The following is a 16,547-nucleotide window of genomic DNA, read 5'->3' on the forward strand; positions in this document are numbered from 1 at the left end:
TTTTTTTTAGCAAATACATTTTACATCAGTAAATAAATAAGTAGTGAATTAAGAGATAAATAAATACATAAATAAGGAGACTAAACATCAAACTCATACACACCACAAAACACCAAGAACAAGTCTCATGGTGCGCCAAAAGCCAAAGAATACAGATGTGTTTTAAATGTGTTTTAAAAGAGGATAACGAGGGGGATTGCCCAATATTTAGTGGAAGGTCGTTCCAAAGGGAGGGACCAGCAACAGCAAAGGCTCGATCTCCTCTAAGTCTCCGCTTAGCCCTCGGCACCTCCAATTGAGTCTGGTCTGCTGACCTGAGGCACCGGCCAGGTGTGTAGGGGTGCAAGAGCTCGGCGAGGTAAGGTGGGGCAAGATTTGAAAACAAATAGAAGAATCTTAAAGTCTAAATTTCACGGGCAGCCAGTGAAGAGAGGCCAGGATAGGGGTTATGTGTTCCCTCTTACGGGCACCAGTAAGAGCCGGAGTCCGACAGGTTTTCGATGTTTCCCTTCTCCAACACAGCTGATATATGATCAGCTCATCAGCAAGCTCTGCATAAGACTGATAACAATCCCTTTGATTGGAATCAGCTTGTGTGAGAAGAGGGAGACCTCCAAAACCTTCAGTACTCCGGCCCTCGAGGACTGAGATTGCCCACACCTGTTTTTTCTTGTTGCAATGCAAGTGTATGTTAGAGCCATTATAAGATTTTAAGGCTGTAATTTGCTGCCATGGTTTCTCATCTCATGTAAAAGACAGTTGAAAGGTGTACACTGTAGCGGCAGTGGCCATTGTCCAATGCTTCTGAACACCTATTAGACCAGTGGTGTCAAAGTCGATCCTCAAGTCCTGCATGTTTTAGAGTTTTCCCACATTCAACACAGCTGGTTCATATTTTTATATTAAGCTCTGGAGGAGCCTGAGAATTATCCTGATCATTGAATCAGGTGCGTTGGAGTAGAGAAACCTCAAAAACATGCAGGACTCAGGCTCTCAAGGACCAGTTCTTGGCACATTTGCATGAGACCCTCTGCTAGTGACCTTTTAACTTTGACATCACTTAAACAATGTCACTTGACAATGTATTGGAAGACATCATGTTTCAACCTGCTCATGCTTTTGTTGGCATGACAATGGCACATACATTTATTACCCTTTTTCTGGTATCCATATTTGCCTTCTTTTCATGTGGATATTTATTTATTTATTTATTTATTTATTTATTTATTTATTTATTTATTTATTTAAGGCTGACATGAGCCATTTGGTAACAAACAAGCACAATATGTGAGGCAAACCAGACCAAGGAGGAGGGCTCTGCGCTCAGTATGCTACGGCGGAGGGTGTATGTGTGTGTTTGGTGTGCAGGGGGTGGTTGGTGGGTATGGGGGCATTGGCAATGTCAGGTTGTAGAGACAGACGAGGATTTGGAAGAGTCAAGTGCCACTGAAAGGGAGGTTGTTGGTGGTCTTCAGAGTTGCAGCAGCTGCCTCTGAAAACAAGTGGAAGAAATAAGAGAAACAGAGAGAAAGAGCTTGAAGGGGGGCAGACGAATCTGACGTCACGTTTTTGTTTCTTAACTTTAATCTGTCGAGAGGGGAAAAAAAGTGCTTGGCCGCAGCCCATATGTGCTCTAGACCCAGTGTACTTTACTCTGCCAATCAGTGTAAAAGTTCAACACCACACACAAACCACACTAATTCCTCCATCCTTCCTCCTCTCTCCTGCTTATGTATTCTGCCAAGGTGCTGGAGTGACAACAGGCCATTCATTGTGGAGGTAGCGGAGAAAGACTGTGGATGTTTCCTGTGTCTTTTTTTTTTTTTTTTTTGCGCAAGGAGGGCGGAGGCAGGAAAAAAACGGGAGGTGGATGTGGCGGAGAGGAGGGCGGGTGCATATTCCTGAAACGGTGAAATACAACTGAAAAACGGGTCCGAAAAGAGAAAGTAAATCAATGAGCGGAGAGAGAGAGAGAGAGAGAGTGGGGTGAGTAAAAACTAAGAGGGCGAGGGGAGGGAGAACTGGGATCACAGAAGGAGGGAGGGGGATTGGGGGGGGGGGGTGTAGGGAGAGAGAGTGGGCTACCATGCCGAATGAGTGAGAGAGGCGGAGAGGAAGCTGAGCTCCATCCGATGAAATGAGGTGAAAGTAATTCAGCATTAATCAAGCCAGAGCAAAAGGGAGCAAATAGTGTGTTTTCTGCCCTCTCATTTGCTGCGGACCTGAAAGGCAAGGTGTGAATGACGGAACCTACAGGGTCCGTCTGAGTAGCACCACTGGATCACAGCATCACATCATGTCTGAATCGAACACCATTGCTGCTTCCACTGCAGACCAGGTCAGTTCCAGATGTTGACATTTTGACTTTGGATTGATTTCTACTCGCATCAGCAAGCAGGCCATTTTCACTCGCCACTGGAGGAAGTGTGAGGGGTCGAACTTCTACAAAGCATAGTTCCGCTCAGAGGTGAACTGTGTCTAGATCCTAATTTGAAAGTAGTTAGAGGCAGTTTATAGGAGCAACCAAGTTGAGCGCGTTTCTTAGACTATCAAAGAAACGATTGTTTTTCCCGGAGCTGCCTGGACAACGGTACAGGCTCCTGAAAGAATTGAATTCATCAAGACGAGCTATTGTCTACGCCGCCTTATTTTTCGGTGATCATTCAGGAGGTCTGTGACGACTCAATACCCCCCGCACCACGTGAGGAGGGGGACGCAGCTCTTTAAAAACCTGACCACGTGTGGCGGCCCTGAAAAGTTTTTATAAGTAATTGCAGTGGGAAGTCCGGGCGAGCACTGTGAGAGATGGGACTGGTAAGGAAGTGGGCCGTACCGCCGTGTGGGTGAATGAGCGTGACAGAGAAGAAAAGTCGAAGGGTCCAGAAAAGGAAGATATTTATGCCCCCCAGTGCCCACCCCACCCACAAGCCGCTATAATCAAACACGTTGGCACAGACGTCCTATTTTCTTTCGATGGCAGCTGACTTTGAAAGACTTAAAGATAAACAGGTTATTTATGATATGCCGGTTACAACAAAAAGTGTGTGTGCGTGTGTGTGGGCTCCGCCATGCTGTCTTGTGATGCTTTGAGCCAAGTCCTTGTCTCCTGTTTCCGATGGCTACTGTCGACTGAGTCACCTTGCCAGAGATCGGTGGGCAAATACTCACACTTGGAGACACACTTTGAGGCATATACGCAAACGTTTTTAGGAATGCATGCTCAACTCACCCGCTCCAATCTCACACGCAGTTTGTGTGTGGTTGAGAGTAGCATGTTAAATATAATTAAAGTTACATTGTGTGTGTTATTATGGAAGCACAGGTGTGAATGTGTTTGCTAATCCCCTAGATATTTAGCAGACAGCTTCAATTAGAGTTGTGCGGACAATTCATCAAGTTAGATATGTGGGTGGCAATATTGGTCCCAAAATAATTTTAATAAAAGAAAACTTCATATATATATATGAAGCATTGTATTATTTAAAATCAAAATGGACAGTGTCAATTAAACAAATTAGATTCTCACTAAATTCTTTGCCGATTAACCTTGTTCAACCAGACCCATCAGAATATTGTTCATGTCTTTTTCATAAGTCAATTTGCACTGATTTTTTCAACTTGTCAAATCGAAATGCAGCTATTGCAGGCGTCATTAATGCAGCACAAATTTTAGTCTGATAATTCCCAATAGCTCAATGTGCTAGAACTCCTGATGGTGCACCAGCACTGCACAGCCTACTGACAACATTCACAAGTTATATTACTCTTGTTTTACTAACATTCTAAAAGTGTTTTAAACCATCATAGGCTCATTCAGCCTAGTAAGCTATTTCTCTGTTTTTTTTTGTTTTTTTTGTTTTTCTCTGGAATTTATTTCTTCGATCAGAAATTCCTTTATGCATCACTTCTAAAGCTAAGAATTTAAATTGATTTCTTAGCAGTCATGTGCAGTCATCCAAGTAATACAAATGATGCTTATTTTGTAGTTACAATTATGTAAACTGTTTAAACAAAGGGCCGTAATTCCTAAATTTAAAATAACATATTTTTAGAAAAACTTCTCAGCCAAAATTCTTCTGTTTATTACATTTTGATTGTGGAAATCAATTACTGTGGCGTATGATGGTGAATTTTAAAATAGAATAAAATAATAAAATAAATCTGCTCTGATTGGCATCTGGACCTTACTGAACATACTTTCTCTGACACAGTGTTCAACCACAATTGAGGTTTTTCTCTGTGGCTATATTTGCGATTACACAAACAAAAAAAATGGGATAAACACCACTTGAGACCAGGACTGTCAATTATCATACCAACAGTCTGTGTTATGTGTATGGCCGTCTCAATCATTAGAAAGACATCAGTCCATTAAAGAAATCCTCCCTCCTCCCACCCCCTTAAAATAATAATAATAATAATCAAAGTGCAAATTATCTATCTACTCTGCTGACTGTAAACATGTTCCTTTCATTAGGTTAACACTGCGGTATTCATATCCTTCCTCTCAGCGGTAGACTGAGGAGTTCGGACAATTGTCTGAGTTCCTCTGATTTCTTGACATGCTTGACTAATAATTGAAATAATAAGGACTTCAAATGGATTGGAATTTAATGTAAGTGAGCACTTGCGATCAGTTCTGATGTCCTCTCCCTGGAATAAAATATTAGATGAAATCATTTGAACTTCAGAATATCAGCAGAGCTAATTGCTCAGTGATTGCTTTTGACAGTCGCCTAAAAAATTAAGCTGATTTTTTTTACGAGTTCCAAATGTGACTTGAATGTATTATTTAAGTCCCTCTGAAAATGGCACATTGTATTCTAATCACTGAACATTTCCTTGTGTTCCCTGATTTTTGATATTTTTAGCGACACTGTTGATCATAGCCAATATGAGAAACAAAAAGAGAATAGCTTAAACAGATTGACCTAAATTATTGGTTTGTACATAAGCAGATTTTCTGCATTACACGGTGCCGTGCCAAGAAGATAATGAGCCTGTTGTGTTGAAAAATACATTTTATTTCAAGGGATTCATCCATTTTAGTTCCAACACTACCAACGCTACTTCACCATCTTAACATACGTAGACATTTTTAGTAGTATCGGGAGAGGCCCCGACACTGCATAAAAACATTTGATATCGGCATCGGCAAGTACTAACAAGTAACATGCCGATACTATTATTTCTGACACTAATATAGGAATTTGGATGCAGTGTCTTGCGCCTTGCTTGTGTGCAACATTCACTGATGTGTTGTGACATGTTCACTGCATGCCGAGCCAAGATATCCTATTGGCCCTTGAATGCTCTGAACCAATGGCAGGACAGTTTTTTTATGTAGAGAGAAAAACAAAAAAAAAACAAAAAAAAGTATCGGTATCGGCCAATACTGCAAAACTGGGTATCGGAAACGGGGGCAAAAAAAAAAAAAAACCGGTATCGGAACAACCCTAATTTTTATCCTGCAGTTCATCAAGGGTTCTATGTAATCGTGATGCCTGTTTCTCTTGAGATAATCACCGTTACCTTTGAATTCCAATGTGATCTGAATGTGGATTCCATGCCATGAAAGATTCACCATTAATACAGACCTAAAAACAGTGGTTACTGCTGTAATTTGCATGCCACACCAGTAGTTGGCAAAGTCGCTTTGTACAGCTGGGCACTTACGTGAATCATCAATTCCCGTCCATGACGATGCCCGCCTTTCGTTGAGTGCTGCTTTATATTCGGCAAATGCTTTCTGATGCGAAAAAAAAAGCCTCACAAAAATACTCACCTCGATCGACGGACAAAAACATGCTTCAGTCCGTGTATTTCCTTAAAGGTACACTCAGTATTATACAGTGGCATCTAGTGGTGAAACAATAAATCATTCGAAAAAAAAAAAAAATTGTTTGTGTTAGTAGTATGTAAAAAGATATGTTGTATCGCATAAACGTACTTTTTTTAAATATAACGGTTAGTCTAGAAATCGCTAATTATCTTACATGTCCGAGCCGCGGCTTCTAGTGTCCGCCATGTTTCGCCGCCATCTTTCTGCTACGGGTGCCGTCAAAGACAAATTTCAGCAATCGATTTTCCTCTCGCGTTTTTCAACGCGGTGGCAGACGAACTTCCGGTTTGTGTGTCAACCCCCAATAAACGTAGAAGAAGAGTTTCCAATCCGCGTGGAGTACACAAGTATCACGCCATTGACCACGACAATAGCTTCGGTAATATATTTTATTACTGATTGTGTAAAACCGACATGGCTGACCACACATATGCTACTCGTTTCACGTCACCTACCGCACATAAACGTAAACGTCCTGACCGAAGACAGCGCGACAAAACAAGAATTTATATTGGCGCCACATTTGCCAGATGGAGAGAGTTGAGGACCAGACTGGGTCTGGAAAGTGACGCTGCCCTCGCCAGCTTTCTACTTGACCGGTAAGTAAGAGTACACTTGTGTTTGCGTTTTGAGAGTGACAAAACGTATGTCCTTTTCTAATTAATATGATGTATGCGCCATTGTTTTGCGGCCACTAGCTGTTGATGAGCAACTCCACACCACTCGAGCTATTCCGTTATGTAGCTACGGTGCTTTTTCTGCCCGAAAAAGTGATTCACGCTGGCAGGTTTTATTCAGATTAGAATTAATAGACACGCAAGTTATTAGTTATTTAGTGTAATTGGTTGTGATTTCGTGGGGATATTTCCACACATTTCAGTTGAGAATATAAAGCATAACTAAGGTTGTTTTGGGGGTTTGTTGGAAATGTGGTGACAAGGACTGCTGTTGTTGATTTTAGGCATGACAGTGTTATGAAGGCTTCAACCCCCATGAAAGCGAGGCGGCCAGAATTTGTGGCTCCACCGGCGGTGTCAAGCATTTCCAGTGGGACAGACAGGCAGGCTTATTTACCACACACACAAATGTTGCAAATATTTCTATGGTTTTAAATGAAGTTAAATTACATTTTTAATGTCTCATCTTCCTTTTCAGAGATGTTCATCTGAGTGCAAGTGCAAATCCTGAAATTGAACTCCTTGAACAAAGGTTAGCCATTACCATTTATTTCACTTTTATAACTTTGCAGTTCTGCCTTGTATTTATGTAAATGACACACATTTATTTTTTAAATCACAAGCCTACATGAGATGAGCATAGCTGAGGAAGAGTTGGATGAGGAGAAATTCAATGACCTCAGGAATAGCATGTAAGTAAGAGCCTTTTATTTTTCCAAACACAATTTTGGTAAACAATGTTTTGAAAAGACTTTATGTCTTTCAGTATAGATTGGGTAGATGATACTTCTGCAGCACATCCCAAGGGAAGTGAAGACCAGGACAGCTCTGATGAAGACTATGTGCCAGTGATTTCTTTGCGGTGTGTAAATAAACACATACTTATTATCCATTCCCTATGGATGTTTATGATGTAGTAAATTTGTCTGTTACGCAGAATGGGAGGTGCATTGAAATATGCACAGGACATCAATGAGCTGCCAATCATCGGTATAGATGATTCTGTGCACGATCTGTCCGGCATTGAAGAACCTACGGACGCACCTGAGACGCTGCCAACCCACTTTTTGCCAGACAATGTCAAAGTTGAAAAAGGAAAAGACATTGTTGATGTAAAGGCAGCTATTGTGTACGAGAACTGTCTGAGGCAATTGGTTGACTGGGTCAAACTACCCTTTGACAATTGTCCAAAAGGTTTGAGCATGGGAGAAAGGTGTGAAAGCTCTGCACCATTTAAAGTGGTCATTACTACAAGAGGGACAGCGATGAAAGTTGAATGGGTAAGTTTTGATTGTCTCAACAACTGAGACTGGACTCTGGATTTTTGCCAGTAGTTATGCTATTTAGCTGCTGCTGTTGTTGTTGTTGTTTTTTTTTAATGTAGGTGGTGATTTTGTTTGAAAAGATTCAGACCTTAATTAAGTTGCATGAACTTCCATTTTGAAGAATATCTGCTCTACCGTTATCTGGCTTGACTGAGTAACTGGAAAGGTGGATGAATTCACACTGTTTACTGGCCACAGTATTGATTTTTCAAAAGATTTTGTCAGTGTTTCATTTTTATTCACAAAGAAAATTTTAAATTTAAACATTTTATTCATGCCTTTTCAGATGTGTTCAAATGGCCACCAAGTGTGGTTTTGGGAAACACAGCCAAGGCTGAATTTTGGAATGCAGGCAGGAGATTTTATGCTCTCTTCTAATATATTACTGTCTGGAAACAACTACGCCAAAGTAGCCCTGCTATTCAAATTCATGAACTTAGGAATGGTAAACAGGAACACCTTCTTCACTGTACAAGACACATACTGCGTTGATGCCATCAAAGAGTTTTGGATCGAGAAAAGATCTGAATCCATTGCTTCCCTTCAAGGAAAACAGGTGGTGCTCCTTGGTGAGTGTTTCAATTGTAATCCAGTGACAGTGCATGATGACTGTAGTCACTTTTTTTTTTTTTTTTTTATACACATGGCGACTGACAAGTATCAGTTGGTTTTATGCAGAATTTCAAGGTTTGCACTGTAAATCATGCGTGCATAAAATGCACTGTTGATGCAATAACATTTTTGATTACATTCAGGAGATGGACGGAATGATTCTCCTGGCCATTGTGCACAGTACTGCAGCTACACGACCATGGAGAATGAGACAAAGGAAATTATCTATGTCTCTACAGTGGACAAACGGGAAACTTGTTGGAACTCCAACATAATGGAAAAGGAGGCTTTCATTCGGACCCTGGAAAAGCTTAGCAAGGAAATACAGATTTCTGAAATCTGTACAGATGCGCATGTCCAGATAGCTGCCCTTTTGGGTAAGTGTTACATATATATTTGTAAATGAAAGATTTACTAACTGTTGGATGTGTCTGCTTGTATGTTTGTCTGTACCTTATGTGGTCACTGAAGTCCTACTAATGCGCATACAAATGTACCAGTATACATAATATGGAAGTGAAGACTTGTTTGTGAAAGTTTTCAGAAGTCAAATTTTCTTTGATAATACATGCTATGTTTGCAGACCCAGAGAAAGGGAAATACAAAGATTTGAAGATTCACCACAGCCTGGACATGTGGCATGGGGCAAAAAATCTGTCGAAGAAATTAGCTGCAGTAAGTTAATTGTTGGATGTAAATATGTGCATGAGGCATAGGCCAACATAGAGAAGATTGTTCATTGTAATTTTCCAAGAAACTGTTTCTTTTCCTTACCCTACCTTTTAACACAATGCACTGAAAACGCTTCCTGTACTTTTGGGTAAAATTTTAATTTTGTGAATAAATGTATTTTCCTACTCTAATTTGTCCCAAAGGCAGCAAAGGTGAAGGGCCAATCTCTTATTTTAGTATGGTTGAAAGACATAATCAACCATTTTTGGTGGTGCTGTAAGACAGCAGGAACAAGAGAGCAGTTCCTTGTGAGTACTAATTTCAACAGAATTTATAACCTATGTAAATAAAACTATTTATTTAGTACAGATTTTTTTTTCATTTGTTCTCTTTTTTTCCTATAAAGGGTCTTTGGATTGGCATACTGCACCATGTATGTAATAAGCACAGTTGGGCCCTTGGAAGCTGCCAGCATGGACATCTTGAAGAGGATCATGGAAAAGAATGGTTACAGCAAGATTCTAACGCCCACAAAGCTTTAGTTGACATCATTCTCAGCAAGCGCTGGTTGGGTACTGTCCACAAGTATCTCCACTTCAGGTAGATAATGAAAGATTTAGATTTATTCCATATTTCTTCTGGTTGACTGCTGCATCATGTCTTGCTTACAAATTTTCTTAAAAGTGGTTAGCTTTGTTTTCTTGTTTTACATGATGTATGCTATTGATGTTTTTCTGAAGAAAGACAATTCATTGATAACTAGTAATATGTTCTTTTTTCCCCCTTCTATTTTTGTTTTTGATACACTAGATCAACAGCCGAACTTGAGGGGTTCCAAAACCATCTTCTCATGTACACAAGCAAACGACAAGCATTCACTCCCCCTGTTTATGAGGCAAGGGTGCTTCTGGCAGCCTTGGATTATAACTACCACCGCAATCTACCGACACTCACGACATCTGAAGGCAATAAAATGTAAGTTCTCAAAATGATCTTTTCAGTGTTGATATTATTTTGTCCTCTGTATCTATGAATTGTTTTGGCCACAGACTGTTATGATCTTTAGTCGCTGTAACTTTGAATTGATGGTATTGCTGTGGTTGCAGTTTCAGGAGAAAGTACAACAAGAATGCCAGACGATACACACTGTATGCACTGAAAGAAGGGAAATCGTACAAATACATCACCGACCTTCAAGAAAAAATCATCAACGGGAGACTCAGTAGCCAAGTTGGAATGCCCCGGAGGAGGACACTTAGGATGGAGGACCCCAGAAGGCTTGGTGTTGTACCACCAGTACCTCCGCCTACCATATCAGAGCTGCAACAAACTCAAGTCAGCCGAGGTCTAGGTATGTGATTTACATGTGTACAGTATTACACACTACATGGACTTTTTGTCTGAGTCAATATGGACTGGTCGTATGTACAAGCACCATTTGTTCTACACAGGACTTGCTGACCAGGTGGCGAAAACCATGGAGTGACTCCCCCCTCGCTTGCCTCAGCAACCCTGTGGCCTTTGAGGAATCTATCATCGTTGTTGGGACCATGCACTCCACAATTCCATAACATGTACTTGTGCAGTCAAGGAGCATGTAAATCCGATAATAAAACCATCAAACATTGATGTAACTTTATTATTACTGCAGTCTGTCCCACAAACAAATGGACTACCCCTCCACTAGTTTTAACATCGTAGAGTGGGCGAAAAGTAGGGTTACAGGTCTATGTGTTCTGGAGAGTTTGAGGAATATTGCAATATTAATGGGGGACAATGGGAGAAAAAAATAAAAATCCTGCTATTGATGTAATCAGATATTTTACTTGTGTACAACGCAGACCTGCTATGTAACACTACTTTTGGCCCAAACCTGTGTTTATTTGCTGTATACAGTATTAAAATGCACACAGCATTTTGGTACATTTCTTTACCAACTGCATTTCATGTAGCTCATTATATTCCAATTATTTTTTTTCTCATGTTGACTACGGTATAATATTTGAGTAGTTTTGTTTTTTGTTGCCCCCCCAGTGCCTTAGATTCATTAGCATAGTACCATTTATAATAATTATCCAGGCTGTTGATGTTTTACATTTCTAGACATGTATTATAGTGTTAGGTTGAATGAAGACTGCATGTTGGCTCCAAAGGAAATTTTTTATATATACTAACATTTTTAGTCATTCAACACCAACAACAAATCAACACACTAACAACATACAGGTTAAACTAAATGCAACAAACTGGTGTCATACATGGCATAATTATATCCCAGGTAAAAAACCTTTGTAATGTTCTTGGGGATCTGGGAACGTGTCTCTTATTTTCCAAACACAACAGCTTGGAATTACTCGCCGATTCCCTGCTCCCAGTGACCCATGCTGCCAGAAAACAAAGTGACGATAGGCAGCATATCTAAATTCTTTGTTGTCGTCACCAGGCTCCTTTGTTCCGCCCAAAACGGTGACATCCTCCCTGTACTGTCTGTGAAGCCGTAGGATACCAGCATTGAGGCAGTACAGTGTGAAGTGTGGTAGTGTAGATATGCAGTTAGCAGGTTCTTGACCACAGCATCTGCGCTCTGCATCCGTTGGCATTTCTCTGCAGAGGCCACAAGTACACCAAGGTACTGCAGTCTGGGATCCAGGTAAATCACGGTGGTGTTGATGTATCAGCAATGTGTCAAAAAGGAGTCCTGGCTGTCTTTCAATCAGCTGGACTAGAAGATTTTTATGTTCCTCCAGGGTCATTTCCTGTACGAGTCTCTGTAAGAAGGTAATAATTTTATGTCAGATTAGGTAACAAACTGAACTGAAAATCGTTTGAGCCAATGAAGTACACATTACATGAACTAGATTATTTGTGAAATCCATATAGAATTCTGCAAATTAAAATATACAAACATCTTTTGTATCTTCAATCAAAATTTCAATCAATGAAATACAATTTAATCAAAAATTAGTAAAATTGCTTTGTGACAGCGGCAAATTGGGAAACAAAATTTTTCAACATGGTGACAAATCATCATTTGAGTAAAGGCTTGCGAATGCTTTTGTAAACAGCACTTTTCTGAGTGGCTGGCTTGATATCAATAATAGACGGGGGGGGAGAACAATTATTATTATTATGATTTGGTATTTACCATTCCGGGAAGTTGCAGATGTGTAGCCTAGCTAACTCGACTATTTTGAATATACTAAAAATAGCAAACGATGTAATCTAAATACCAGATTTTCCAAACAAAGATATATTTTGAGCCATTCCCATCCATGCTCGATAGGATGGATTTTTTTGTTTGTTTTTTCCTGTGCTGACATAATGAGTTTTTTGCTACGAACCTCTATTATTTCAATTCTTTGACTTCTCAGTGCCTCCACTCTGTCATCCTCAACACGGATACGTGGTCGTCGCTGTAGACTTGAAATACGGCGTCCTCGTCCTCTGCCTCGTCGTCTCCCTCGCCCCCTCCCTCGCCCTTTTTGGGACGGTGCAAATGTCTAAACACGAATATACTTCAGTGTGCTCTCTGTTGCATGGTTTAGTTGCACTAATACAGGTAGACATATATGGCATTTAGCGATAGTGTAAGTACAGTATTTCCTTAGAATGTAAAAAAATAAAATAAAATAATAAAATGTCTGGTTACGTCTGAAATTAATCACTATCACAAATTTAGGGATCTGTACAGTATGTCTAACAAATGCAATGCACTTACTTCGTCACTTGAAGGAATACTCGATGTCGTTTGTGAAGACATGTTGCTTCTGTGTTGGTGAAATTGATGGTAGGCCGGCGAAGTGTGGTCTCTCTGGGACGCCGTAGGTCGTGTGCTTAAAATCATTGCATTATCTTGTTTGACCGATAGATGGCGGTCGCGAGCTACACACTGCGGCTTTAAGGCTTTGCGTCATTGTGCACTCGCTGAAAGCTGGGCGCCGTTATCGATGGTAAGTGACGATCAACAGAAATGCCATGCAGCTGTGTCGCTTCATAAAGAAACAGCATGCACATGTGCACCATGTTCTTGTTCTCCCAACTTGTATTTCAAAATGTACCATTTATAGGCCTGGATTGCGGTTGTTTGAATTGTATGCACTTCTTCTAACACCTGCTTCATTGATATTGCCCACCCACCGGCATCATAAATGAGGAACGCAGCATTTGTAGTTATTATACAATTCAGTATATTGTAGGATGCCAGCAGGGCCCATATTGGTACAGACAACTCTTATCAGGGCCCAGGGGTGGTAGTTGATGATTACCAAGGCTTAGCCAGTAAGACACATAAGACAGTGGTCCCCGCTTTTATTGTGCCACGGACACGTTCATGCTTTTTGCGGATCGGCAATGGGGTGCAATGAGGGTGGGTGGGGCCTGTCAACAAAAATCATGATCACTGTCGCTACTTTATATTGGGGTTTTTTTAATTGCCAGTTTTAAAGCATTTGAACTGAAAGCTAAGGTTTCTAGAGAGTATTTCAACATTTTGTCAACATATGCAGTATTTTTTAAAACCAGAATAAGAAAGATGAACAGAAAAAAATAAAACATTTTTTACTTCAAACACTACAGCAAATGTAGAACAACATATTTCAGAGTGACCACCCCTACTGCTAAACTGCGAAAAATGTACCCTTCAGGAAGAATGAAGTACACCGTAAAATGTAAGAAGTTATTTTCATACACGGTGTGAACATCATTGCTATTTGCAAATGTGCATCACCAAAAAATTTAATATTGACACAACTGATTGCTGCCTTGCTTCGTCGGCTGTATGGCTAGTTAGTAGCAGCTAAAATGCTAATGCAACATGGGCAGGCTGGGCAAGCTCTGTTCACATTTTCCTTTCCACATCATCACTTGTTCAAGTGACTCATCAGAATTGTTTTTGAAGAGTGGCGGTGTATGAGTGGTTAGCACGTCTGCCTCCCAGTTCTGAGGACTTGGGTTCAAGTCCAGGCTCTGGCCTTCCTGGGTGGAGTATGCATGTTCTCCCCGTGCCCGTGCGGGTCTTCTCTGAGTTTTCCAGTCTCCTCAAACATTCCAAAGACATGCGTGGCAGGTTAATTGGGTGCTCCAAATTGTCCCTAGGTGTGCTTGTGCGTATGGATGGTTGTTCGTCTCTGTGTGCCCTGCGATTGGTTGGCAACCAGTCCAGTGTGTCCCCCGCCTACTGCCCAGAGCCAGCTGAGATAGGCGCCAGCACCCCCCGCGACCCTTGTGAGGAATAAGCGGTCAAGAAAATGGATGGATATATATATATATATATATATATATATATATATATATATATATATATATATATATATATAGATATATATTTGTTTGTTTCTTTGAATGATTTAGTAGTGTCGACCGTATGTTTTGCATTTAGATGATATTTCAGACTGGATGTACTCCGGTGATAAGAAAATTCAGCTCTGCAGTGGTTACAAATAGCTTTGTTTCTGTCGACTGTGCCGTCTAGCAAAACTTTAAAACGAAAATGACCTTGTAAAAGTTCCATGCTCTTCTCCATGTTCGTATTCTTTTTCTTTCTTTCTTTCTTTTTTTTTTTTTTTGCGCCGCAACTGGAAGCAACAAACTTTCAGAATAAAATAAATCATACGAACGACGTTAATGCGCGACAAAATAATTGTCGGCATTAATAAATTAGTGAATTAACACAAAGTTAATGCATTAACGCGCCCAACCATAACTTGAAAACCAAAATTGAGCATGAAAATGTTGACAGTGATTCTCTGTTTGACTCCGATTGGCTGCTGTCACACACATTTCCGCCACCACATCTGATCGAGTAAAAATGCTCACCGCACCGTAATATAACAATTATCGCTCAACTCTACATCCCTTTGGGAGGTAAGAGACGGGGTGAAGGGTGAGATTGTGGGGTGGCTGACATATGTTCCGCTGTCTCTCTGTGCAGACCAATACTAGTGGTTGGGGACCACTCAATGGCTATACAATAAAAGACATGCAGAAAAGAGTCTGAAGTAGATCAACTGTGTGTTTGTTTGTGTGACGTGCGTGTGTGTGTGCATGTGTCTTTAACCTACACTCAACACGAGCACTGAGTTCACAGTTGCCTTGCAGAAAAACATGGTCGGACTCCACAACAGCAAAATAAAAACACGTTTGACTAAACAGAAATGTGAGCCCCACTTGATTGCGAAAAGTATCAGAAATGATAATGGAATTGGTCTAATGCTCACTAAATCAAATCACTTGAGGATTTACTGTATTCATCTATGGGTCTCAACCAAAACTTACTGTACAAGAGTATTTATTTCATGTGACATTGCCAATTATAGGCGCAGCTCGCAAGCGAGTGTGTGTACGTTTTTTTGTAATAGTCAATGGCTACATTTATCAAATGAATGACAAGCAAATGGTGGGCATAGCATCCAAAGTGAAAAGTGGGCTGGCACTCTTTGGCTAGAGTGAAAGGATTTACATCTTGAGGAGTTTTTTGTTGCTGGTCTTATCTCCACTGAAGTAGTTTATCTCTCCATCAGAGGACTCACACGTGGCAGATACAGTATGTGTTGTAAGAAGAAGCACTTACAGTACTGTCCAGTATCTCTAGCCGGATTGAAGAAGAGTCGTGGCAATGGTGAGCTGCCAAAAACTCTTTTGACAAGCCTCTGGGTTAGTCTGGACTAAATATTATGTATGTGGGTGTTGCTGTTGCAGTCCCATTGTTTTCTGCATCCAGTTTGAGCATATTCAGCCTCCCGAAGCATCACTGCCATGTTGAGAAACACATATAAGACAAAACACGTCCATCCATCCATCCGTACGTCCATCCATCCATCCATCCGTCCGTCCGTCCATCCATCCATCCATCCATCCATCCATCCATCCATCCATCCATCCATCCATTCATCCATCCATCCATCCATCCATCCATCCATCCATCCATCACGGGTCACGGGGGGTGCTGGAGCCCATCCCAATTACGTTCCTTCTTTAATCCCCAAGTGATAAGCATCCTTCTCTTTCACATGCTCCTCCATATGCAATCCACAACGGTGCTGGACATGCTATGTTAATGTAAATTAAAACTAGCATCAACCCATATTGCGCTGTGAGACTGAGAAATGCCATCGGACACACGGACGAACTCCAAATGTCCGTTGTAAACCCCAAGGCAAGCACATCTCGTAAGTGTCGTCTTTACTACTTGCGTGGCTGCAGTAAACTTGGTGTGTAGTGCTGGTTTTTGAATTTCAGGTGGCTTATTAAATTTGTTGTGTTAAACGCACTCCTGTTCTTTCTGTCATGCGAAATGCCCAACTTGCATTTTGTCTCAAAAATATTCACACAAATAAATTTGTGATTTTCACGTGTTCAGGGGAGCCACAAAGACATCCGTGATTTTCACGTGTTTTTCAGATACACAAATATTTTCGCAAT

General features: G+C 40.8%; 2 protein-coding genes across 6 annotated transcripts in view; both read left to right on the forward strand.

Annotated features, from left to right (window-relative positions):
• The window catches only part of slc6a9 (solute carrier family 6 member 9), a 114,318-nt gene that overhangs the window by 54,479 nt on the left and 43,292 nt on the right, over positions 1–16,547 (forward strand). Inside the window, exon 1 of one of the 4 annotated variants that reach the window (XM_077537492.1) lies at positions 2,071–2,338. The exons of the other annotated variants lie outside the window; for them this stretch is intronic. Coding sequence (XP_077393618.1) covers positions 2,297–2,338 — 42 coding nt within the window. The 5' untranslated portion in view covers positions 2,071–2,296. Of the gene's footprint in view, positions 1–2,070; positions 2,339–16,547 lie in introns of those variants that run through there. 4 annotated transcript variants of the gene reach the window in all.
• On the forward strand, positions 2,365–10,757 carry LOC144030842 (uncharacterized). Of its 2 annotated transcripts, none has more exons than XM_077537472.1 (13): positions 2,365–6,902; positions 6,998–7,051; positions 7,143–7,211; positions 7,286–7,381; positions 7,457–7,799; positions 8,131–8,413; positions 8,600–8,833; positions 9,040–9,131; positions 9,332–9,436; positions 9,535–9,728; positions 9,939–10,103; positions 10,235–10,479; positions 10,580–10,757. In XM_077537472.1, exons 1-13 carry the CDS (start codon positions 6,817–6,819, stop codon positions 10,612–10,614), a joined length of 2,001 nt encoding a protein of 666 aa, XP_077393598.1. In that variant the 5' UTR covers positions 2,365–6,816; the 3' UTR covers positions 10,615–10,757. The 2 variants fall into 2 exon arrangements, with proteins under 2 accessions (XP_077393598.1, XP_077393607.1); XM_077537481.1 differs by having other exon boundaries at positions 7,291–7,381.

Source organism: Festucalex cinctus, chromosome 1 (genome assembly GCF_051991245.1).
Source record: "Festucalex cinctus isolate MCC-2025b chromosome 1, RoL_Fcin_1.0, whole genome shotgun sequence".
Classification (NCBI taxonomy): Eukaryota; Metazoa; Chordata; class Actinopteri; order Syngnathiformes; family Syngnathidae; genus Festucalex; species Festucalex cinctus.

Bases quoted from the DNA above. Each gene is read 5' to 3' on its own strand.
- LOC144030842 (XM_077537472.1), top strand. From the start codon at position 6,817: ATGAAGGCTTCAACCCCCATGAAAGCGAGGCGGCCAGAATTTGTGGCT. The intron at 7,052-7,142 runs GTTAGCCATTAC...TTAAATCACAAG, and splicing joins ATTGAACTCCTTGAACAAAG to CCTACATGAGATGAGCATAG. The intron at 9,729-9,938 runs GTAGATAATGAA...TTGATACACTAG, and splicing joins CACAAGTATCTCCACTTCAG to ATCAACAGCCGAACTTGAGG.